Consider the following 25757-nt stretch of genomic DNA (forward strand, 5'->3'; position numbering starts at 1 on the left):
TCCCAAGATGACGTCGACCATGATTCTGCTATTTCTAGCTATTCTTGGAGCAACGCGTACGCTACGCACACTAAATATGGCCGTACTTTACTGTGAGGGCTTCGCCAACATTTTCAACATCAGGTGGACCAGAATTCTCGAGTCACTCGAGCAAAATTCCAGCATTGTTGAACTGCAAATTTTCATCGCCGACGCGGAGGTGAAAAATCTGGAAACACTCGCGGACACCGTCAAGGGAAGTAAGAACATCAGACGACTCAACATGTCGTTGGAAGCACCTGAAAAATTAATCGGCTTTCTGCGGCGATTGTCGACGGACATTACAGCCAACTACACGCTAACTCTAGTTCGTCTACAGGACACGATAGAACCCACTGAGAACTGGTTCGCAATCATGGATACAGCTCGCCGGAACAGGACCTGTCTGTCTGTCTGTTGTTGCCAGGAAGAAATGAAAGTGCACAGGCCTGCTCACTGGCTCAAGCCGAGCCACAATCGCTACCACGTGCGGATAGTAGGAGAGTTGAAAGATGGGATAGAAAGACAGGATAGTACAGACGCGCTAAAGACAAGGCCGATCCCGGAGGTAGTGCAATACCGGGCCAACCGGTGGCGGGAGTGAAGCAACCTTCAAACTCTCCGCCACATTTCCAAAAATAAGTCCAATTGGACCCGTAACAGATACTCTACGGGATCCGGACATTCTTCTGGAGCAGGACCCTCGTCAACCGTGCTCTGCTATTTGCGAAGGCTTCTATGTTTGACAAGTAAGTAAACGTCGCAACTGTGGTACGACCTGCCCGCTACTAGTTAATGAACCTGCCGGTTAGGAGAAATGTTTCGGCTGATAACCGAAACAAGGAAATAAGTTTTGGATGTGTTAAAAGTTGCGCAATTTGATCCTTGGGGCAAGTGTTATTTCAAAGTTCTTCAAAAAATACCACATCCTTTGCACTAACACTGTGGAAGCCGTGTCTTTAAAAAGGAAGATGTTTTAACGTTGTCAGTAAAGACACTGTCTAGGTTGTGAGACAAAGTGAAGCTACTTCTCAAGTTGTTGCTTGCATGGTTGCCGTTTACATTTATAACCTTGTTCTGAGCTATCATTACTATTTTGCGGTAGTTATTCGCTTGTTCGCTTAAAACTCCCACTTCAGCACAAATGTCTGTCCGAAATCTCTCAAATTTACCCTGCACTTCTGAAAAATATTGTGCAAAAACAGGCATATATTTTTGCTATGCAAGTGCTGTTATTTTACTTACATCCTGGACAATTTACATTTACGAACCCACCATCATTGACCAAAGGGCCTGGAAACCTTGGTCGTAAACTACCTGAATTTAAAGGTTCGTAGACAGTCTGCCTTTACTGCATTGTCCCGAACAATTTGTATTTAAGAACCCAAAATCCTCGATAAAAGGGCCTGGAAACCTCTGCCTTAAACTCCCTGAATTTAAAGGTTCGTAGACAGTGTTCCTGTACTGCATTGTCCCGATCAATTTGTAATTAAGAACCCATAATCCTCAATAAACGTGCCTGGAAACCTCTGCCTTAAACTCCCTGAATTTAAAGGTTCGTAGACAGTGTGCCTGTACTGCATTGTCCCGAACAATTTGTATTTAAGAACCCATAATCCTCAATAAAAGGGCCTGGAAACCTCTGCCTTAAACTCCCTGAATTTAAAGGTTAGACAGTGTGCCTGCACTGCATTGTCCCGAACAATTTGTATTTAAGAACCCATAATCCTCAATAAAAGGGCCTGGAAACCTCTGCCTTAAACTCCCTGAATTTAATGGTTCGTAGACAGTGTGCCTGCACTGCATTGTCCCGAACAATTTGTATTTAGGAACCCATAATCCTCGATAAAAGGGCCCGGAAAACTCTGCCTTAAACTCCCTGAATTTAAAGGTTCGTAGAAAGTGTGCCTGCACTGCATTGTCTCGAACAATTTGTATTTAAGAACCCATAATCCTCGATAAAAGGGCCTGGAAACCTCTGCCTTAAACTCCCTGAATTTAAAGGTTCGTAGACAGTGTGCCTGCACTGCATTGTCTCGAACAATTTGTATTTAAGAACCCATAATCCTTAATAAAAGCGGCTGGAAACCTCTACCTCACACTCCGTAAAAGGTTCTTAACACTTTTTCTGCCTACACTGATTTATCCTGGACAATAATCCTTGATAAAAAGGTCTGGACATATCTGGCTAAAACTCTCTAAAAGATTCTTAATAATTGTTCTGCCTATACTACCTTTATAATTAGTCATGCGTCTTCGCAGGTACTGTGCCACTGCTCTGGAGACAGTTTCACAGCCTACTGCCCTTGTGCAAGAATTCGCTTAGTTAGCGAAGCAGAGGCAGAGCGGATGATCACGTCGGCACTGCGGTCCATTCAAGACATGAACAACTTTATGCGAGCTGTTGTTGTCGTCCGCTAGATTGTCGTCTGCAATCCTCGTGAAAACGGAAGAATGCAGCTGGACAAGCTGCATGCAGACTGTTGGCTGAATATCAGGCAGTACCTGCAGCTGGACGACGTCAAATATCCGAAACCCGTGTTCCTAAGTACCATGATCTTGTGATCTGTATGTTCACTTCCCTTCGTCTTTCTGAGGACACTTCTTTCATGTCATAAGCTTACTTATGCTGACCAGTACGCAAACGGAAGTGAAGCAAAAGTTAAAAAACTGAAAAATAAAGAAAAGGCTGAGTTTTAGATACGGAGTAGTATATTAATGTAACAAGAAGTTTTAGTTCATTTTATCTGGGCTCTTGTCGTAGATCCTTGGGTCGCGTACGGTACATTCACGTGGGTAAAGTCAAAACATCTCGCATAAAACATTGTGCATTTATTAGTTTGCACACAGACCAGACTTGTAAACAGTAGAGGAAGCGGTATAAAAAAAAAGTAGCCTAGAAAATTTATCCTCATTCGAGCATTTTTCGGGTCAGAACCCGTTTTACGCGCTTGAACCGGTGTGAACCGGAACATGGAATGTTCCTGTGGAGCCATGCACCAAACGCGGGAAACCGAAAAGCGGAAACCCGAACTGAACCAACTCCTATCTCAGCTGTTGTAAGCCGGTTCCGTTACCGCGTTCATTGTGCTAGCGCCAAGTGCACATAATATACCATAGAGCAATGTTGCGACGCCCAGGGAGCCCTAAGTGGAAATGTCTATCTTCTATACCTTGAGAATGTACAAGAAGCTCGGGCGAAACTGCAGTGCAAACGATTTCTTACAAATTCTTGTGAAAAAGACCGCGTTAGAAAGCACAGGAGCTTTTTTTTTTTTTAGAGTCAAGTACCGTGATGTGAGATGAAGGCGGTGGAGCACGTTGCTCGGTGAACACGCTTAACGCCGCAGCGAAGGCGATGTATGCCGTTCTTGGCGGGAGCACGCTGAATGCTGCAACGGTGCACATTCCAGATGTAGGACAACGAGATGCTTCTGGCCTATCACAGTTGTCGTGAGCAACAGAAAAAAAATGGCGGTGGTTTTTAGCCCTGGTTAAACCTGGAGTGACGCGATAGCTACAGCTGGCCGAGTTGAAATCGCTCAGTCGAATAGCAAAGTCAGTCTTCGCCGCTCCGTTTCGCTGGGCGTTCCTTCATCTTCGTCCCACTTGACACGGCGCATGCGCACAGCTGTTGCAGCTGTTGCGCGCCGCGCCTCCGGCAGCAGCAGCTGCTCCGCACCACGTGACCAACCCACATGATTAACCACGTGGCCAATGGCCGTACCCTGTGATCAACCCACGTGACCAACGGCGCCGCCATGCCGAAGGCTCGAAATGCTAGCGTAATGTATAGCTATCGCTACAAAAAGTAGGGAAAGCGAATTACCGACTTTGGCTGCAGCGGAAACGCGATGTGCCGCAGACCGTAGGCAGCGTCCCTTCTTCGAAGTTGCTGGACGAGGCTGTCGAGAATTTCCGAGCGCCGTTAATTACGGCCACAAACCACATGTCTCTCAAGAGCATATCCACCCCTGGGCTTTCGGTGGCACGACATGGTGGCTTGGTCGCAACGCCTTTCGGAACAAGTTTTTGATCCGTGACACAAACGACAGCGGGCTCGCATATCTAAACCCTCTGGACGCTGCGAGCAAAGCGGGGCATATATGCACCTTCCTCGCTGGCTCAACACCTACAGCTTATCTGCCTGTAGTGAACTAAGCCTGAAGCTGTATGCGGCGCGAATCCCAGCTCACCGCACTTCCGTCACGGACCAGAAACCCGATGGCGGTGATTCATGAAACCTCTTCTCTGTACACCGCATTTTGCTTGCTGATTATTATTCAATTCTCGCGGAAACAGCGCGAATGAACTTTAAATTTCCTTTAGCAGCCCAGACCAGGTTTCTCGGACACGTCACCCACGTCGCGAGGCCTAGCCTCGCACTCACCTCCGATGCCGACGGCCTGGCTCGGAGGTGTATTCCTCGGCAGTCGTCAGTCGGTCGTGAGGGCAACGGCTACTACGAGTCTCCGCTGGACGGTGATGACGACAGAAAACCACTGGCAACGGGCACAAATTCACGTTTAGAAGCACTGCCGCTTGTACCGCGAAAATAAGCTCCGTGGCTACAGCAGCAACGAAGAAAGAACGACTAATCTGACGGTCACATCTATGGTCGCATTTTCCAGCGGCGAGTCGGCTGCTAGCGCATGCGCGTTACTGTCGGCTGCAAGATTCTTCAGGGGCGATCCGCACTGTCGCACTTATCGGCGATAGAAACCATCCCCTGGGTGCACGGGCCGGGAACAGTGACAGTGCACTTCGCCGCGCCGCTGCTTCCATGGGAAGACGGTGCGTAGTAGCGTTTCTTGCGCCCAGACTTTTTTTTTTTGTTTTCGTTGTATGCTTCTGGTCCGCCTAGATGACCTGAGAACTGCAATATAACCGCCGATACGTTGTTGACATTCCAGCTCATGAAGCAGGCTGGCTTAAACGTTGTAGTGAATTAACACTAAGTATCAGCGATTATACCGAAATTTAATCATGTCTCACGTGACCTAATCACTTCTTACTCGTCACAGCCACCGTTATCTGACGTCAGCCATCACGTGATATGACGTCATAGCCCTCTTGCCCTTTTATTGGTCCTCTCATAAAAAATAAAAAAAAAACAAATGAAAGAGAGAGGGAGGCCGGACCAGCAATGCTTTACCGGGCTTAAAGCCACGACAAAAAGAGAAGAAAAGGAGCTAAACGCTAGAAAAACTTAATTTAAAGAGAAAAGCAGGAAAATAGAAACAACAAACTAACAAAAAAACATAAAACCCCAAAGGCGCAGAACAGACAGAAGCACAGATAACGTCACAGAGAATGTCAGCACAGATGAAGTCACAGGCACAGTTGGTCCAGACACCACAGACAATCAGAAGCACAGATTAAGTCACAGAAAATGTCAGCACAGATACACAGGCACAGTTGGTTCAAACACAGTGTCAGACCACAGAGAGATACATCATTGTCCAGCAAAGGAACACAGAGCACTTCTCTGTGCAGAGCTTATGCAGGAAAAATCATAGTGACGAAGGTACTCATCTTCAATGTGTAGGAATTGTGCTGCTGATGATAGCCACACCCCCGGCGAGCCCCCAGTTCAGAGGTGAAATCTCGAAATCATTTGACCCTAAGGTTTCGCTCTAAAACACTCTAATAACGCGCCAAGCCTGCCACATCTGGTCCGGTGCCCCACGCAGTATAGCGGCGTTAAGTCGCTTGGCGGGGAGCAACGCGTTGAAGGACCGAGACGTATTTGCAGTCTGCCGAGGAGACGCCGACGTCTGGAATCGACGACGACGAAGGAACACGTATGGCCCATGGGTGGCGACGTCCATGTCGCGAATGTACCCCCGTCAAGAGCCGATGATGACGCGCTCTCGGTCAAGATGTGCGAAGGCAGTGTCGCGAGTGCCCACCGGTCCGGAGCAGACGATGGCGAAGGCGTGCGAAAGGCCCGTAGCAGCGACGCCATCATCATGAATGATCCCGCGACAAGCGCAACTGAGGTGGCATCTCCGATCGGAGACGGACATTTTCGGGAGCTGCTTGCTTCGTGTCAAAGTTAAACTCTCTGTTAACGATTAATAACTGCATACGTGTGAGTGTTGTGTCAAGCTTCAGTCCTGCTTAACGTTATTGCTCCCATCATTAAACGGTTCCTAGTCTGCGCCTATGGTGTCCTCAATAGCGTCCTCCGTTTCTCCACATCCTTTTCCGGCGTCATCGATGGTGGTGGAGTTGAGGAAAAATAAAGCTAGCGGCTTGCCTGCCACTTCAGACACGTGTACTTGTGATGTCATCACAACCTGCCCAAGTGGCATAAGGCGATTAAATCAACGATCGGCTGCGAGAGGTTGCCTGAGAAGAACAACCAGGGTCTCGTAAGCCCCACCGGCGGCTGTGCTTGAAACAGCAGCCAACCGGAGCGGTGGCGCATCTCTTAACCGCTGCAGCGCTGCGGCGGGATTGGTGTAAGGGCTGTCAGTGATCTATGAATGCAGAGAATGACATTCCACACATATGGACATTAACTTATTAACGCTTGCACGTCATACCCCTAAGGCGGAATTTAAGTGTCCCCTCCAGATACTTACTGCACCGAGAGCAAGCCGAGAGACAGAGCTATCCTTGATCCTGCAAAGAATTATACTAGTCTCGTGGAACACATCTTATGCGCTGTTTAGCCGCCTTACCAAAAATCGCACCTCGCTTACGTATATAAAACATTCAGCGCAATTCCATGCCGCAGCGTGTCACACTTAGCAAGAATCAACCCAGATGGGAGTAGTCTTGTGGTCGAATTTCACTAAAAATTCGAATTTCGTACTACGTTGTAACGTGACAGCGTATACAGATCATTTGGACGAAAAGCCGTCGGCCCAGTAGTAGTCGGCACCGCGTGTCGGAAATATTCGGGGGCTGCGTGAAAATATCGTATCACGGTAATTTGTGGGTCTAGTGATTGATGATTGATAGGTGTGTGATAGGCGCTGACGAGTTGATGAAATAATCGTAACAATAGATTATTTAAAGGTAATAAAATTAGAAAAGGGGGTTCAAAGGTGTGAAAATGCTCAGGATGAAAATCCATTGCTTTATGATGCTAATTATGAAAATTTAGAGCGTGCAATTATTTATCAATTATTTGAAATAACAAGAAAAAAATTAAAAATGCGCTCAATGGTATCAAACTGCCCAGAATGGAAAGACTATCCCACTACGCTATCGCATCATCCCCCTTAAGGCGGAGCTTAAGTGCCTGCTCCAATTTTTTTTTAAGCGATAATCTACCCCATATCTGCTCCTGTTGCCAATCCTAAGTACTCCGTATTTTTTTTATTGGGGGGGGGGGGGGAGGGGGGGTTGCCTCAGTGCTAGTGCGGTATATCGAACTTCGACAAGGGAGGACGGTAGAGGACAAACCGACTCACATCTGTGTTGCTTCGTACTTAGAGTGTACGATACCTGTTGCTGTAGCCCGATAGCCACCTCTTTAGTCCAGTAGCCCAGCGCTTGAGCCCCGCTTTCTAAATTCAGAAATATTGCTCATGACTTGTGTATTACGAGGGATGTTGACATATTAAAAAAAAATTATGTCGCTCTTCTTTTTTTCCGAATATATTCTGTTAGATAGTATTGCATTGAAACATTTTCTCATGCAGCAGTTATCGTTTCATGAAAACGCATAGCAAACAAACCTGTGTATCTTTTGTCACCGATCTTTTCCATCCAATCCTACCTAGTGTGTTTCGCATAGCAGATGTAAATCTATATTAACTCGATTACTATAGTGTGTTGGCTGTGGTTTTCTCCATTTCCCGAGATTACTAGATATCATCAAATTGTAGCTGCTATACCGGCGCTGTGCGCCCTCTTCGCTTACGTAGCCTCCTTCGCTAAACGAGCTCTTCGAAACCCCTGAAGCTTTGGAAGGCCTCGTATTAAAAACTTTTGCATTTAAAGGCTGGTAAAATATCACCTCAGCAGGCGCTTCCTCTGTATGCCAGTGCCAGGTCGCGGTCTCGCCCCGACATTTCCCGAACGATTATATGGTTAACCCTGTGTTCCAGTTACATCTTATTTTACAGACCGTTGTAACCAGAGTTAACCGGCCGCTGCTAGTGGGCAGCTGGCCAGCTTGAGCTGTCACTCATCTCCGCATGGTGGCGCTAGCGGCAGAAACGACGCCAGCGTGCCTTTTGGGCGGCGCGCAAAGCGGCTTTATATCTCAGCACTTGGTGATGTTCGAGAGCAGCGCGGTTACGTTGAGAGGCTGCGTAGAAGAGCTTTTGCAGACAGCGTGCCGGCAGCACTTGGGGAAGGTGCCCGTTCCGTTCACCAGTGTGCAGTTTGGAGGTGCCTCGATGGGTCCACACCTGCGAAATGCAGACGAGAGCGCTACAAACATCTCCGACTTGTCCCCTTAAAATTAAAAAAAAAGGGTTTTTATGTTGCTAACCGCGCCGTAAGGGACGGGATAAAGTAGAGAGTGAAAGAAGAAAGGAAGAAAGAGGTGCCGTAGTGGAGGGCTCCGGAATATTTTCGACCACCTGGGGATCTTTAACGTGCTCTGACATCGCACAGCACACGGGCGCCTTAGCGTGTTTTTATGGAGACAAAACGCTCGCTAAAGCGCCCGTGTGCTGTGCTATGTCAGTGCACGTTAAAGATCCCCAGGTGGTCGAAATTATTCCGGAGCCCTCCACTACGGCACCTAATTCTTCCTTTCTTCTTTCACTCCCTCTCTTATCCCTTCCCTTACGGCGCGGTTCAGGTGTCCAACGATATATGAGACAGATACTGCGCCATTTCCTTTCCCAAAAAAAAACCAATTATTATTTTTATGCCTCCTTTATCCCTTCCCTTAGGCGCAGTTCAGGTGTCCAACGACATATGAGACAGATAATGCGCCATTTCCGTTCCCCCAAAACCAATCATCATCATCATCATCATCATCATCATCATCATCATCATCATCATCATTATTATTATTATTATTATTATTATTATTATTATTATTATTATTATTATTATTATTATTATTATTATTATTATTATTATTATTATTATTATTATTATTATTTTGCTCCCGCGAGGACGTGTTGAACATAAGTTCAATACGTACCCCATGATTTGGACAGACTTGGCGGCAGCGTCGCAGACGTGGGATTCGCACGGCGTCTCCAGGCTCACCGATTTTCCGTTTTCGATTTCGGTTCCGTTGAGGACGCACTTTCCTGGCCGGGGAAAAAAACAGCGCCACGACTAAAACTGATTCGGCACTTGGCAGAACACAGAGCGTGTTTATAACGCGCATCTTTCTCGAGGACAAAGATGGCGTGCAGGAGGGAAATAAATGAGGGCCACAAGGAACACAAAGGGCAACTGCATAGGTTTTAGAAATCGGCGAGCTTAAAAGGGTCGAATGTGTGAAAGTTGCTGGTAAAGCATGCCAAGTCCTTTTGGGCTAGCATTTGAAATGATGACGCAATCGCCGATTAAAATTGCGACGGCTTTCGAGCTTCTTCGTAGCGCACAACGCCAAGACCATAAACATCTGCTTTGAAAAAAAAAATCAACACCACCGAAGGTAAACCCGCCGAGTTTGCCAGCATGCAACGAGGCACGGCAGGGTGTGGCTGACGGCAGCAGCAATTTGAAATCATACCTTCCGTGGGGTAACACTGAACTCCGCAATCCTAAAATGCATTAAGGAGAAGCGCAAAATTCAGACATCGATTACGTCATTATTTTAAATGCTAGTGCAAGCACACTCGGCACGCTTTACCTAAAGCCTATATAGATTCGAATCCTAGAATAGCGCTGAACTCTCAAAATGTGGTGCAGTTGCCCTTTAACGAAAGACTCCGCTCTGGCGCAAGTCCGGTGCGCCAACGATAAGGGTGGTCATCTCTCTCGAGCAATGCCAACAACAAGCTTAAGAGAATGCCACGGAAGCAAATGCCGATGAGTGAGCTACAGTCGGATAAAATTCAAGAAAAAAGTGGCTTTTCCTCGTGAAAGGAGCCCCTTCCAGCCAATTGCGTCGGCCGATGCTCATTAGCCTGCTAGCACGACAATGCAGGGAGCCTCCAAGGGGATAGTCCCCTCCTTCCATGGTCATAAATAGTTCCCTCCCTGCATCGCGATAGAAGGCTCATGAGGATCAGCCGACGCCATTGGCTGGAAGGGGCTCCTTTCAGGGGGAAAACCCACTTTTTATTTATTTATTTATTTCATAAATACTGCCGACTGCCCTTTGGCGGTCAAGGCAGGAGTGCACAAAGGAAAAAAATTACAAAGTGGTAACAACAAAATAACAGCGACAAAGGGCGATTACAGTACGAGGACAAAATTCATTAAGACCACCGGGAAGCAAAAAAAAAAGTACAGGCAAATCATCCGACGTCAAACAGACTAAGTGAACAGAATAAAAACAAGGAAACCGAAATACACTGTGTACTAGACACGCTACTGCGATACATGAGCCGAAACAGCAGACAAGAAGGATTCTGAAGATACCAGGTTGGTGATATCGCTTGGCAGTCGGTTCCATTCGGAAATGGTGCGTGGAAAGAAGGAACAAGAATATGCTTTTGTTCGGCATCGTGGCATCAAGATAGTCCTTTCGTGTTTGTTACGGGTGGGGCGTGTTGTGTTGTATTGCATGTAGCTCTGAAAATTCAGTTTTGTTTTATTATGTATGATATTGAACAACATTTTTAGTCGGTGCTGCTTGCGACGGGATTCAAGAGTGGGAAGCCCAGATCTGTTGAGCAAATCAGACACCGAGACCTGCCGACCATAAGCGTGGTAAATAAACCGGAGTGCTTTCCTCTGGACGCCTTCAAGATTTTTTTATATCCGTCTGTAGTTCACTCGTTGGCATTTGCTTCTGTAGCATTCTCTTAAGCTTGTTGTTAGCATTGCTTGATAGATATGACCACCCTGATCGTTGGCGCACCAGGCTTGCGCCGCCTTCTAGCTCAACTATGCACGGACTGTCCGATGAAAGCTAGGGACAGTCTCTTCCTTCCATGGTCAAGGATAGTCCCCTCCCGGCATTGTCACGCCGCTCCTTATTTTGTCACACATGCAGGTTCATGACAATAGGCCGACGCCATTGGCTGGAAGGGGGTGCTTCGACGGGGAAAAACCGCTTCGTTCTTGAGTTGTATCCGACTATAGTACGTTTGCTGATTCAAATGTTGCGACCGGAGTAACACTGGGACACACGAACTGTACTTACGGCTCTATAGTATGATACAACTCAAGAACGAGGCGGCTTTATCCGGACAAAGGGCCCTCTTCCAGCCAACTGCGCCGGCCGATTCCCATGAACCTGATAGTGTGACAAAATAGTGAGTGGAAGATGAAACGGGATAGTACCCTCCCTGCATTGTCCCGCCTCTCACAGGACATTGCGCTGCTCACGCTAGCAGGTTCATGAGAATCAGGCGACGCCATTGACTGAAGAAGGTGGGGGGTCGTTTAACGAGGAAAAGTCGCTTTTGCCTTGACTTGTACCCGACTCCAGTGCCGACCCCTGCCTCGCAATCATGCGGGCCAGCCCAGCGTCCGCTCGGTTGCTAAGCGTGGAGCTCACCGTTCTTGATCTGTACGCCAACCATTCCCACGGAGGCGTCTCCGACCAGCCACAGGACGCAGGCCAGGGCCGCCTGCAGCACGGGCGCCCACTTCATGCCGGCGTCACTGCAGCACCTGTCGGAAAAAAAGACGCCTGCACACACCTGCTTTGAGGACTGCTCGCGTGCAAACCAAGCACAGCCGATGCGGATGGTCCGAGCAGAAACCAAGCACAGCGAAATGCTTAGCAGCTCGAGAAGGGACGAGCATAACAGCGCGCTGCTTTCGGACCGCCGATGCGTGTATTGGGGCGCTTCGAGCAATGAAAATGCTGTAGCCTACGTTGAAAAGACCTTTGCTTTGAAAGGCGGCGTGAGCTCACGTTGGAGAGGCGCAGCAACTGAACAAAAGAGACCTGAGAAGGGGTGCTCGCTGCAGTTACGACCTAGGGATTACATCGGTCGGTGCATACAAAGCCTCTTTGCTCTCTTTGAAAAAAGAGTTGTGGAAAGGTAGTAAGTCCAGCAGTTACTAACTCTGACTTCTTTTTACTACTTTTTGCTGAATATTTATTACCCTCTTCAAAGTAGTTAGTAAAAGTCGGCTCTTACCTTTTTGCATTCTATAGTCGCTAATTAGTGCTTAGTTTGTAACCGTTCCTTTAAAGCTTTAAGGAAAAAAGGAGTCGTCGAAGACGATCAACACAGACTGTCGTGACTAAAGTGGTTTCGCGATTAAACATTTTTGCAACTTCATGCGGTTATGTAGATTACAACTTTTTTCGGCAATCACAAATTCATAATTACGGCTCCTATCTAGCCCAATTGCTATCTAGACCAAGTGGCATTAACCGAGTGCATAAGGCGTAAGAACGATTCACCCATGCACGCGCAGTCAAAGTGTCGCTCTTGTGTGAGCTTTTCATATTCGTAGTTTTCTTGCGTTCTGCCCCTTTTTGTGTGCCTGGTATAGGGTTGCTTGATGGCATAGCCTGGCATAATTTATACACGTAATTCCCCCATTGTCAAGGCCTTAGTAACACACTCCCGGTAGCTATCACTATGTATGTCACTGATCCCACTGAACATACAGCTTATTTACTTTTTTACGCAGATTTAACAATCCACACCAACACAATGTACTAAAAAGCTAGAAACATGTGCGAAAGTATTTGCTACCGATTTTCTAAATACTAATGCTAATACTAATACTAATGTAAATACTAATGCTTTTTTTGTTTGTGACTAGAGTGCTTTTCACAAACTTTCTGAGGTAACTTGACCTAGTTCTACTTTTACTACCTCCTCTTACTAAAAAGCTAGTGGTTTATGTGAGAAGTATCTGGTTCGTCGTAACTTGGTGAATCCTCTAGCCTTTTTTTTTCTTTTCTAACAGTAACATATACTCCGTACAGTGAAACGGAACCAATAAAAATTAGGGTCGCGGTCACAGCTGTGACTGTTTTCTAGGTCGGAACAAATCGGACGGGATTTCTTCGTGTTCGAATACATTAAGACCGGCTGGCGCGGTGCTTTTGTCGCAGGAAAGCTTAAACATTCTGGGAAACACGCTTCCTGGTAAGCGACCACCGTCTGTTGTCTCTCGATGACAAAGACGCGTTCCAGATGGCACCATCACGCTATCTTTCGCTGTCCCAGTACATGGACTGTGCGACGCGGTAACCAGACGCCACATCGACGAGTTCTCGAGGCTTCGGCCCTGCTAGAATAAAGTAGGGGAAACTGTGCGCAGCGCTGATCACGCCAAGCAGGCTTCGATGACACCGGCTTGAGACGAACGGCGACGCGGGTGCAGACGTCAACGAGAAAATTCATGCTGATGATCACGTCATGGGTCTGCTAGCGAAGATGTTCGCGCATCACGAAATGCCTCGGTAACATCATCCGCTTCCCAGGCAGCCGCGATAGAGCCCGGACACCGCAATTGCGAGCTGCAGTTATGGTCGGGTTCAATGCAGATGCCTCCCAAAGCAGGCCCTCTAGCCAACGGCGTCGCCTGATTTTCATGACGTCGCCTTGAACCTGCCAGCGTGATTTTGAAGAGGCAGGCATGTTGCAAAGAGATTAACAATGAACTGGCCAGGAAATACCACTACGTCGACCATGACAGTCAGCTGACGTCAATGGTTAGAGGGCCCCCTTTGAGGGGCATTTGCCCAATGGGCATAGAATCTCCCTCGGACGTCCCACGGATGTCCTAAACGTCCACAGGACGTCCGAGGCAGTTTTAGTGCCTAATGGGTGCCGCTTGCTTATCACGTAGGGAAAGACGCTGACAAAATTACGACCAAATAACTTGCAACAAGCCGTGAACTGGAAACAAAACCTGTATAGTTTATGGACTTGCTTTGAGCGCCTCACTCCGATAAATACGTTAAAACTCCATGCATACCTGTGAACTCGTATCGACGAATCAGGATCAGCCACTGCTTCGTGCAGTGCACGCTTCGTATTCGTGGTTCGACCGATATCTCTGAAAAAGCAAGAAACCGGAGTTTTTCTCCTTTCATCTCACCTGAGAAACCCGAGTCGTGTGCAAGCGACAGCCGTCAAACTTGAGCATCGGCAAAAGCGCGGACTACAGCAACATGCAGCGGCCGTTCAACTGCTCCGACTCAATGCTCCGGCGTGCTCGACAACCTCGCTCGTAGTCGGTCCCCGACTGCGCAGTACAACCGGGAAGGGGGATGGGGGGAACCCATAGCAAGCGTCGCCGACGCATTTCCCAGAAGAAAGGCAGAAAGTCAGGGAGTTTCCACAGGCGCGCGCGAAATTAATTTGCGGAGCTTTTCTCCGGCGACGTCCGCTCGTGAATAGTGCGAGCGACCATGTTTCATCCCTCGCGTGACTCGGCCGCTGCTGCCCGGGACCAGCAGGCGACAGCGCGGTGTCGTTCTAGCACCCAGGGTTCCAGACGGCAGCTGGGCTTCTCAAAAGGCGCCGCGGAAAGCACGTTCTTCTCAGGCGGGAACCGTTCCCACGTCTACTGAACCACGCAGGAAGAATGCAGCGCTCCCAGCGCGGTGGCTGTTGCCGCTCTTGTCTCTGAGGCGGGCCTCGAGAACGCCGGAATTCGCTGTCGTGGCATTGATGCGCTTGTTGAGGAGTCCCGCTTGTGAGGCGCTCTGTCGTGGAGTGGCACGCTTACTGAGTCCGTCATTTTCAGAATCAGAATCAGATTCATGTTTATTTAACATCATGACGATGTTGGGTGCGCCGACAAAAAGCCATTGGGAAGGCTTGACGAGGCCGACGCACCCCACAAAGGCATGGCAGTGGTACACAACATGATAGCACTTCCAGAAAAAAAAATGAATAAAAAAATAAATTTGGCATTAGCTGTACATTAATTCGGACTCCATATTTAATACCATTTGGGTGTCGCTCGTGTAGAGTACCTGACATAAAGTTCAAATAGGGCATGGCTTATTTTCGTTTTTTTCGAAGACTGTTTAAAAAGCAGGACCCAGTCCGACGCTGGACAGCATGTTTCTGCGATCTATATTTGCAGAAGGACGGATTCGAACTGCACCGCGCGCGGTTCATTTGGTGTGGCGGCATCCGTAATTATTGTGCGTATGGCCTGAAAAAAATTGGCGACGCGACAAGGTTCGGCCAAGGTTTTCAAACCCGGCGTTAATTGCCCGATATCGGAGGTCATGGCTCATATGCTCGTCGCGTTCACCAACCGAGATTTCGTACTATAGCCGGATACAACTCAAATACGAAGCTGCAAGTGTCCCTCGAAGAAAGTCCATCCAGCCAATGGTGTCCACTAATTCCTATGAATTCGTAGTTACTCTCTTTGGATATGCTAGCGTGACATTAAAAGGGGGGGGGGGGGCAGAAGTCTCGAGGTAACTCAGGTAAGCTCGGGTTAGTTCGGAGGAGCGTCGCACCAGCTGTAGCCAATGGGAGGGTGGCCTTGAGGGTGACCTTGGCCACACCGCATAGCAAAAGCCCATGCCGAAATAAAATAAATACTGCCGCGACTGGGTTTCTAATATCGTCTAATATCGTAAACAGAAGGGCAAACGACCCAGCATTGAGCCAACCAGGTTAAAGTCATGCTTTCGAAAGTCTACTCGGTTTAACTACGTTAAAACCCTACCACATCTTTTAATCCTATTTTCTTGCCGATAAATGCCTCTTCTGCTACCGGGAAAATGTCACCATAGCCAGAAATAGCCAGATAATCAATTTTTATCGAGAACAGTAATTGGACCGAATTATCTTCAGTGTCCCTTTATAATCGTTGGCTGGTGGGCGAGTTTAACGGTTTGAACGAAAATTGGAACGGTTTTATTGAAAAAAAAAAAGAAGCACAGATAATATGTGCATAAATTAATTATTACAGAAGGAGGTCCCAAAGTGGAAACTGTCAGGGGGACTTCCTGTTATTAATTTCATATATGAAGTAAGATAAACATATGGCAGATAGCAACTGCATAGCGGAAAACAGTTGCAGTGGATATTAATAACCTGAGCTAACAGTATAAGCATTCTAAATTTTAGAAACACATTTTACAAACACAAAAAGAGAGCATAGTACAAGCGCTCAGGCAATAGAAGTCGTACACAATTCTAACAGGGTTCATTGGCGCGGCAATTGAAGGCAATTAAACAGTACGTCGTTTTTAAAGTTTTCATGGAATTGTGCTTCGGTGCGGAATGATTTGGTGATTGCGGGTAGCGAGTTCCAGACAGTGATTGCTGAAAATAAAGCGGACTGTTTGCCATAATTAGTTTTGACTTTCGGAAGCAAGAGATTATGTTGTTCAGCGAATCTAGTATTATTGACGTTAGACAAACAGGAAGCTGTAAAGATGGGGATAGTATTGCTATTGTGAGGGGCGCGATAAATCAATAAACCTAGTTTCAGTTGGAATGAACAAAGGAGAGGTAAGATATTGAGCCGGCGGTAAATGGGAGCACTGGATACGGTGTATGAGCTTAATGTCATGATCCTAACAGATTGCGTTTGAAGATGACATAAAGAAGAAAGTTAATGCATATTTTTTGAAATATAGGTCAAGAACGGCACGGCACATACTGCGGATAGGGGGCGACGGGTTCCCATGATAAATGCGCTAATCAGGATCCCCCGAAACAGGCTACGCTAATTCCCTGCCGTACACTGCTTTATTAAGGTACGTAACACAGACCCAACGATGAGTTGCAACTGTTTGTTCAGATGCAGGGGCAACAAACGCTGTAACCACATGTGAGCAACGTTTCTTTCAAGTTCCTTCTGTGTGCAAGACACGACCGCGAAAGAATCTGTGCTTTGTGATAATGAGCCTCTCGCTATTTCTTCTGTTTTTTTTTCCCCTGACACGCTGCGCTCCGACTTGCACACAATTCACTCAGAAGTGGTGTCGCATCCAACCGTATAGTACAGTTCCAGCCCCCGGCGTGACTTCTGCGCTTTAGTTTACGCCCGCGTAGATTTTATTTCTTCTGCTCGAGAAAATCTCGCGGGAGAAAAGAAAAGGTACAAAATACCGCCGCTGCCTTTGTCCAAGCTAAGGCACAGCCAGACTACTATTTGCCGTCAGGTACACCATTGTGTCCCTGAGCATTTGTTTCGTAAATTTACCGCCTCGTGACACCACCGCTGTAACTTTTTTTTTTCATTTCAAAGGAACAGAAATAACAGAGACATTTGTCTTTACACACGCCACGTCTTAGTAGAGTGTACTTTACATGACATTGCAAAAAACGTGTCGCGGTTGCTAGCTGCGTGTTTAAATTCTGTAATTCGGTTGAAGCGCTTGTGACAGCAGCGTTAGGAAGAGGAGGATATCTCGTCGCCCTGTTGTCCTGCAGCGCCGCTAGAGGGCTGCGCGCTGCTGAGTTGGCTCTGAGTCCTGTCACATGGTACATGTGGTTAACCACCCCTACAAGCTGGCTGTTTGTCACCTTTGAAACATTGAATGTCCCGATAGTACACACTAGAGTCATAGATTTCGACAGCTGTTTCCGCTTCAGCCGGCTGAATTGAATTGAATTCGTTTATTTTCAACTCAAAATTGAAGGCACCCCCCCCCTCCCCTCAGGCAAAAAGGCTGTTTTATGACAAGCTTGAAAAGTGCCTGGGGGCCCATACAGGGCAGCAGTGGTCAAAGAATAAATTACAGTGCATGTTCACTTCTTCGAAAACTACCCAAAGTACAATAATTAGCAAAACAAAAATATACATGAAAAGTCAAAGTAAGCGTTCTGCTTCAATTTACAACGAAGACAGGAAAACATTGCGGAATTCTTGCCTGTCAATCTGACTCTAATCACGAACATCACAGGACTACCTGCTCTAATATTCGCCTGAACCCTGGCAAAACTTACTTCGTTCATTGGCTTTTATGTGAAACCCTTCCCGGCAGCACCTGCAGCAGCAATCAAAGCAACAGAGAGCCTCTTTTGAGACGGACTCGCTTTCTAGACCACGGAAGCCCATTGATCGGGTTAGTCCTCGATCTAGTAAGTGTCGATGACACTATGACGCAAGGAAAACTGCTGTGGTATCCGGATAAGTGATAATTAAGGTCTAATATCCGCGCACTTATGCGTGCTTAAACGCAATAAGTGTACTCGCAAATGTCAGACAAAAGTGTAAATTTTTATGTTTGCTGCCTCGTAGCATATTTGTAGAGATGCTTCTGACGATCTGGCGATGACAAATTTTGCAAGTATATGCACACGTCGCGTGTAAAAATGGACAAGGCAATGTTGAAAACATTTTATTGGCAATACCAAAGTGTCAGTAACACAAGAACGCAGATTTGTAAAACTTGACTAGTATTGAGATCAGTCATTAAAATCAGCAAAGCAGAAGATTTTCATGTGAACATGCTCATACGTTGGGATCTAGCACTTGAAATGGCGTTTGCCAAGGCTATTAAATTTAATGGAACAGTAGAAAAAAAAGACCGGGCAGAAAAGAAAGGATGGAACATCTGCACAAGCGGCCCGTTCGTTTGGCCCAAGGATGGTTGATGGTTGGAGACACCCACTGCTATTCTTAATCTGCAGGCGGCCACTCAATCCTGCAGCTCTTATGCACTAGAGCAGCCCACCCTGTATATCGGCCTCCTGTGCTGACGAAAGATGAATGCATAAGTCCAGAATCTTGGCTTTACAATCGGCCTTGTGAGGGATACGGCAGTGAAGAGCTCTATTGGTTCTTTTCATCGCCAGTATCCGCACGCTTAGCCTCTACGTGTTGAAAGGCATATATATACTCGTTCGTATATCTTCTTCACTGTCACCGCTTATTCTGCTCTTGTGCATCTCTGCCACGCTTGTGAAGGCTCATCAAAGCCAAACGCGACACAGAAGTGTTGCATAGCGGCATATGAGACTGGGTGGCACAGCACTGAGTCCCTGGGATGGGCAGCGAATGTGTGTACATGCGTAGGGGCTCCAGAGCGGAAAATAGAGCACAAAGAAAATGTACAACTAGATTAGGAGGCTTAGCACACCTACGAAAACAGAGCGTCGCAGCTATGGATTAAATGAACGCCGTAGAAATCTATTACTTAAATTGTTACCATTTATCACAGTAAACCGGAATTACCGCTTTAAATTAATTACAGCACCCGCATTGCATTTATTCTCTAACAGATCTGTAATTGAACTATTACTGCCGCATATGTTTGTTAAAACATAGATTTTTCCGCGTATTTAACGACTGGAACTTGTTACCGAAAGTGACGCGGTTAGCGGCAACGGTGTACCTCAGCACTTTTCCGCACCACTTCATAAAGCAACCGTTTTATGAAACAACTGTTTCATGAAGTTTTGTGCCCACCGCCATAATGCCCTAGTGGGGCTGCAGGTACTGTAAGAATAAAGAATAATAAAGAATACAAGAGGAAATCTGGAAAAAGAATACCGACATGCTGTCATCGACCGGAGTGCACGACATAAAACTGAAACGTGGTTTGATCCGATTCGTCTAGCAAATATAAACGAGAGCAAAGTAGATTTAAGTTTTGGCATCGCATGGATAAAGACTCGAAAACACGGGGGCCCCAAGGTTCTTCGAACAATCCCGTATTGCTCACTCATCCAGAATAGCGACGTAGCGGCAGTCCCACCAATAGGCGTGTGAAAACTGCGCAGCTGCTAAGCAACGAAACGCAGCTGCGCTTCTTATAATAGCGTGCGCTCGAAAAAAAAAACTGGAGGAGGCACTTAAGCTCCGCCTTAAGAGTATGAAGCAATAGCGTAATAGCAGGTAATTCTCTACTTTACATTCATAGATACCTGGGTGCCCTCATACCCTTCCTTGTGCAGTGGTGCAGCGGCTAGCGATGCGCCACACCCCCTGCGATGGCAGGTGCTCCCAGCGGTGGGGCTTGTGTAGCCCAGGTTGTTCCTCCCGAGCGACAATTCATTAACTTAACTGCCACCTGTCACGATGGGCAGTTTGCTCACTATCCGGGTGGCAGGCTGGCGACGACGCCGCAAGGTCAGCTGACCTAGGTGGCCCACCTGCCTCCTAGATTGCTCCTCTGGGCGCCACCTGTCAGAGTCATGCCCGTGATTTTTCGCTCACAACACCGACACGAGATTTTCTGGAGGACGGGGCCTCTAACGCTATCGTGTTGAAAAATTTCCAGTTGTAGTATTGAGAGGCCTAGAAGTCACTGTTGTGGGAGGTAACGGTGCGTAAATGAAACTACGTAATTAGAGAAAATAAATTAGAAACCTTGTCTTACTGATGACAATGGCAAGTAATTATTGAAGAATGCTTTGTATCAGCGTCAACGCTTAAAATTGATTCCAAAGTTATTCTAGTAATATTCAGAAAGTAATCGAAATCTCCACTGAAAGTGGGAGATATACCTGACTTGCATTGGGAAGCTTTGAATATGAATATTGGAACCGTCTTAAGAAAAGGCTGTGGCGAAAGAACGACTATCGCGAAAGTGGATCGACGTTTTATCAGCCCCAATTATCTTCCACTGCTATCTTTCTTCGTTTATTCCGAAGAAGGGATCCTGATACGGACGCTGTTTACTTTCGAAAGCCTAGTGAAATCGCCGTCTCGCATGCAGTGCATAAATGTGTTAAGTTCAATACCTTAACCATTGTGGCCAAGGGATTCAAGCCAGCAGGCGATGAACTGCTGCAAGATACGAATCTGGCACACATAACCATGAATGGTGATTATTTTATGTTAAAGTACAAAAGGCGGCTTGGCACGCTAGATAGCACCACAGATAGTTTCCTTTCGTTGGACGGCATTAGTTGAGGTCAATGACCCAGAGCACGACGCTCCAGAGGAGCTGGCCTGGTACTCGGCGTCCCAAAGGTGCGATTCTTGAAGAAATAAATGGGTGTTTGACCTCACATCACAGGGAAATTTACACCTAACAAAAATCACTCCTCACGTCAGTGTGTCATAAATGGTTCTTGTGGTATGCGGCTGAGAATGCCTCAATTTCTTGGTGTGTTTCCGCTCATCCATTGCAACAACCAAATACCTCTGCAAGGATCCAAAAGTAAATTGACGTTATGGCAGGTAGTATTCAGCGATGATCAGAAGAACTTTCTCGACATCATTACTTCGTAGACTGTCGGGCAGTTAAACCTGGACAAGACGTCGAGGGCCGTGCCAGAGCCCGTAACCACTCTCACACCATGGCTGAGCTTATTCCACAAATGAACGCCGTAGCTCCTTGTAGTTGCCTCGAACACCGAACTGGTCTTGCTGGGCTCGAAGAACAACTTCCACGCATTGTACCCGACTGCGAAGAATGTGTCCCGTTCGCGAAATCTCACTTGCCCTCTTCCGGGCCAGTTCTTCCAGGAGTAGTAGATGCGCCCCAGGAGTGACGGACCGCAGCTTCCCCATTTAACAGCGTCGTACTCCTGAGCGCACCTCCTGAGGGCTTCGCCCACAAATGGGTGTCCCTTATCGAAGAACAGGACGCTGTTGGTGAGCTGGCCGGGGACCTCAAACATGACGCTGTTCCTCAGCGCAGACAGGTCCTTGAGCACGATGACGTCGAGGTCCAGGTAAGTGCCACCGCGCTTCCACAAGACGGCGAGCCGGATGCCGTCACTGAGGTCCTCTATTCCATGTGGGCCTCTGGTCCAGTTGCGAGACCTGTACCAGGACTCGAGCGGTGTCTCACTGAACGCTTCTGTGAGGTTGAGCCTGAAGTCACGGAAGTTTGACAACGAGCACAGTGCTCGGTAGTAGTCACAGTCCGGGGACAGCCTGCCCGTCGTGAGCAGGACGACGTGGGATTTGGGGTTTCGAAAAGACGCCGACTCAATGGAACAAGCCTGGCGCCCGTTTAGACATGTCTCGTTCGATGATTCGACGAACCATATCGTCATGTTATGGGCATTCAAGGCACCGCTGTTGCTGTCAGGTGGAGGCTTTAAAGGAGTCCTCTTCGACAAGAAAGTGAACGGGACGATGCCTGCAAAACAAAAGAGAAAACAGCTATTCACCAAGAAGCTACAGGACCTGTCTCCCTGCGAAATTTTTTTTCTTAATATCTTGCACCAGTGTCACTACAACAAATCACAGGCTTTTGCTCAGTGTTGACCTGACTTTCTAGAAAAGTCCGTTAATTAAAAAGAAAGTACACTTTTGCGGGGCTCGCAAGCTTAATCGGTTGAATTGACGTATTAAATTTGTCAGCGCACTGCATGAATTATAAATTAAATACTAGAAAAAGGATATCGTTTGCCATATGTATAATGTAGAACATGTTGCAGCGCATTCCGAACAGAATTCAGAAGAGACCTTATAGTAAACTGAGATATATCTCTTACCGAAACTTTTTAATTTCAAAATCTTGATGTTTCAGAGCCCGCTGGGCTCCTACCTTAGGTCTGACAGGGGGCGATAGGCTTGAGGCTTTGAGTACATGGTGGTAGGACGGAAGGAGTATTTAAAAAAGCATTTTTAAAGGGGTACAAACACAAGGTTTTTTCGTGTCCTCTTTTTTGGCTTGAAAGAGGCTTACAGGCCTAGCATTCATGATAATCAGCTCTGTGCACTGCATGAATAATTAACTATAAACTATTTTGTACCGGACGTTTCGGTCTCAGCCGGCGCCAGCTACGTAGTTAACCTTGACCTCGCGTCCAACCGGCCAACCTGGACTACCACGTTTCTGATGACGTCAACGTCGCCTGCCCACATAGGTTGTTCCTGGGAAGAGCCGGTGGTTTCGGTGACGTCACAATAATTTGGCAACTGCATCTTGACGTCACTCGATGCGGGCGGAAACGACGAGTGGCTACTCGCACAACATTCAAAATCATATTAAAATAATGTTCCATTTAACGCCTGCGACTGAAACTTAGCTAGGAGGCATGTCCTTGCGCTTATGAAAGAAATCTTGTTTGTTTGCTTTCGAAATTTTGTGTCCGTACCCCTTTAACGTCTACTTAAAGGCGAAAGCCAAGGCCCCCTGTCAGCCCTAAGGAAGCAGCCGAGTAAGGTGCGAAACGTCGAAGTTTTTAAGTAAAAAAGTTTGGATAGAGTTGTAGCGAAGTTTACAACAAGGTATCGAATCCAGCCAGACAGGCAATTCAGTCAAAAATGCTTAGTTTTCAGAAGAGACGTTGATTAAAAGACGAACAAAGAAAGAAAAACAAACATCAAAGGAAAGAGGTCAACATATGTTAACAACGAAGAACATATGCAATACTGGAGACCGTGAAGTAAATACCTCAGTCCGCCAAAGACAATGTGACGAGGTGAGTTAAGGGTGAAAGGTTTACTCGTTAGTTTGATAACAAGTGAAATTCATATAGGGAGAAAATGACCTATATAGATTTCGCACATAATCTGTCCCGAACGCCATGTAGTTGCCGTGCTGCCCACGAGTCTTCAAATGAGCGGCTGAAAGATCTCCTTCCTGCCGCACAATATCATAATGCTACGTCAAGCGTCGACTCAGGCACCTGATAGACTGGCCGTCTTGCCGCAGATTTGTGAGGCGACAATGTAATGAGCAAGCCATATTACATAGCACTTTTGCTTTCAAGACTTCTGGTAAACGTTGTTGTGCAGCTACCGTTGTTGTGCAGCTATCACACAGCACACGGGCGCCTTAGCGTTTTTCCTCCATAAAATGAATTTTGCCTATTCTCCTTTTTTACCCAGTTCTTTACAACACCAACTTCCCTTCAACTTGTCCTATCTTTTGGCAGGAGGAAGCTTATTCAACACGCTTTGTTTTGACTGTACTAAAAAAAAGACATATTCTTCCCTTTGTGCTCGTGTGAGCAAAAGTTGGATGCTTTTTCCTTTTTGTGCGCTTTGTTCTGGCATTGTGCTTCCGCCTTCCGCATGCTTACTTTGGCTTTTAATTTTTTTTGTCACTTCGAAAACATTACATTTATTATGCTGAGTGACGTGCCATGAAAGGATGTACACATCAGCTTCCTTTCCTGGCATTTAGTAATAAAGGAATGTATTTTCAGTCACTCACAAATAAAAATGGCTTGAACTAAATTATTGGGCACGTACACTTTTCATTACATATACAGTGCATATTCACCAAATGATTTCATTCCTCGGCTGTAAATATGTTTTATTACGGCCGGGCTTCTATTCACCTTGATAACTTCTGGCCCTCATTAATCAGAACTCCGAGGTATTTATGACTTTATTTTAGAAAGTGAACATTTTGTATTTGTATTGTAACTTTGATCAAGAATTGTTTTGAGCGCTATTAGATGTTACTTATTAAGTACACTGACACAAAATTTTCTCTTCTTTGCACAAATACTCGCGAAATCGGTGAGTGAATGAGATTAAGTTCGCGGGGTGTAGGGTGGACGGAGCTGGCACAGGACAAGGTTAATTGTCGTTTAGGCCCCGCGCCACAAGAGCAAGCTTACAGCTTATGGTGCATTTTTGCGAGAACCAATAGCATATAAAACAGTTACATCGGTCGCAACTGAAGCATGAGTAGTCTGCTTCAGTGAAAGCTTCTATTACTGTCGTACAGTAAGCTCAGATAGTGGGTATGGCTCTTGGCTGCTGGCTCGAAAGACGTGGGTTCTATCCCGGCCACGGCGCTCGAATTTCGATGGAGGCGAAATTCTAGAGGCCCGTGTGCTGTGCGATGTCAGTGCACGTTAAAGAACCCCAGGTGTCGAAATTTCCGGAGCCCTTCACTACGGCGTCTCTCATAGCCTGAGTCGCTTTGGGACATTAAACCTCCATAAACTAAACCAGTAAGCTCAGATGACAAGTTTTCAACGTTTAATTCTCTGGGCCGATGGCACTCAGGTGCCCACTCACCACTGTGTTGTGTTGCGTGTTATGGCACATAGGCAACTAAGGCCATCAAGAGCTAAGCCCAAGGTATATACGAAGAGTGTTTCGCTGAATTTTATAGAAATGCGAAAAATCATCTGTGGTGTTGAAGGCCTAAAACGTTAACAATACCTAGTGATCCCACAGAAAAGAAATTTTAGAAATGGCTATTAGTATAAAACCTTTAAAGAGAGTTGGTTAACCTCGGCAGCTATCCTTGGCTGGGCAAGGATGTCGAGGCTTCCAACGCACTCACCTCTGGCGTACGGCAGGCAGCTGCAGTAGAGCCACACCAGAGACGCCACCAGGAGAAGACCACATACAGACAAGGCCACCCTACGTGAAGAGACAGTGTTGTCGGCCCCCGACATGGCCGTGCACTAGCCAGCACTGGACGTGAGGCTTCCCAAGTAGCGACCATGCGCACATCGCCGAGTTCCCATTTGCCGTTTCACCCCAGGCACAACTGGCCAGACGCACCGCACTGCGGGCACCTCTGACTCCTACAGCGAAGTGTGCTGACGGCATGGGCATAGGGCATGGAAGCACCGAAAGAATGGGAGGCTCACGCGCGCTCTTCTTCGTCATGCAGTTGCTCTTCTTTCCGGCTGCCGCCTGGGTGGACCATGGCCAAGTGCATCCTTTGAGCGCGCTCGCCATCAACGCCTCTGCTTCAGGGGCATCCAGTATTGCCGCTCCACCAGGATGCGACTGGTTGACAACTTGCCGACATGAACAGCTTCAACATTTCCTGCCTCATCACGTCCTGCCACAGTCTATCGCAGCCGCAGGATCATCGACAGTCCCCACTGTGCACCATATAAAAGCATGTGCTG

General features: G+C 47.0%; 2 protein-coding genes and 1 pseudogene across 3 annotated transcripts; all 3 read right to left on the reverse strand.

Annotated features, from left to right (window-relative positions):
• Positions 1-564: 564 nt before the first annotated feature.
• Positions 565-703, reverse strand: LOC144102891 (U2 spliceosomal RNA; annotated as a pseudogene).
• A 7506-nt stretch (positions 704-8209) lies between these two features.
• LOC144101164 (U-scoloptoxin(16)-Sm3a-like) lies at positions 8210-14298 on the reverse strand. Of its 2 annotated transcripts, none has more exons than XM_077634208.1 (4): positions 14137-14298; positions 11621-11736; positions 9140-9251; positions 8210-8390 (listed from the first exon to the last, which is right to left on the reverse strand). In XM_077634208.1, the coding sequence occupies exons 2-4, from the start codon at positions 11715-11717 to the stop codon at positions 8243-8245; spliced, it is 357 nt and encodes a 118-aa protein (XP_077490334.1). In that variant the 5' UTR covers positions 11718-11736; positions 14137-14298; the 3' UTR covers positions 8210-8242. The 2 variants fall into 2 exon arrangements, with proteins under 2 accessions (XP_077490334.1, XP_077490335.1); XM_077634209.1 differs by lacking the exon at positions 14137-14298 and adding an exon at positions 14014-14093.
• Positions 14299-18378: 4080 nt separating this feature from the next.
• On the reverse strand, positions 18379-25409 carry LOC144100157 (lactosylceramide 4-alpha-galactosyltransferase-like). Its single transcript, XM_077633182.1, has 2 exons — positions 25178-25409; positions 18379-22060 (listed from the first exon to the last, which is right to left on the reverse strand). Exons 1-2 carry the CDS (start codon positions 25290-25292, stop codon positions 21168-21170), a joined length of 1008 nt encoding a protein of 335 aa, XP_077489308.1. The 5' UTR covers positions 25293-25409; the 3' UTR covers positions 18379-21167.
• Between the last annotated feature and the right edge of the window lie 348 nt (positions 25410-25757).

This window comes from Amblyomma americanum, chromosome 8 (genome assembly GCF_052857255.1).
Source record: "Amblyomma americanum isolate KBUSLIRL-KWMA chromosome 8, ASM5285725v1, whole genome shotgun sequence".
Lineage (NCBI taxonomy): Eukaryota > Metazoa > Arthropoda > Arachnida > Ixodida > Ixodidae > Amblyomma > Amblyomma americanum.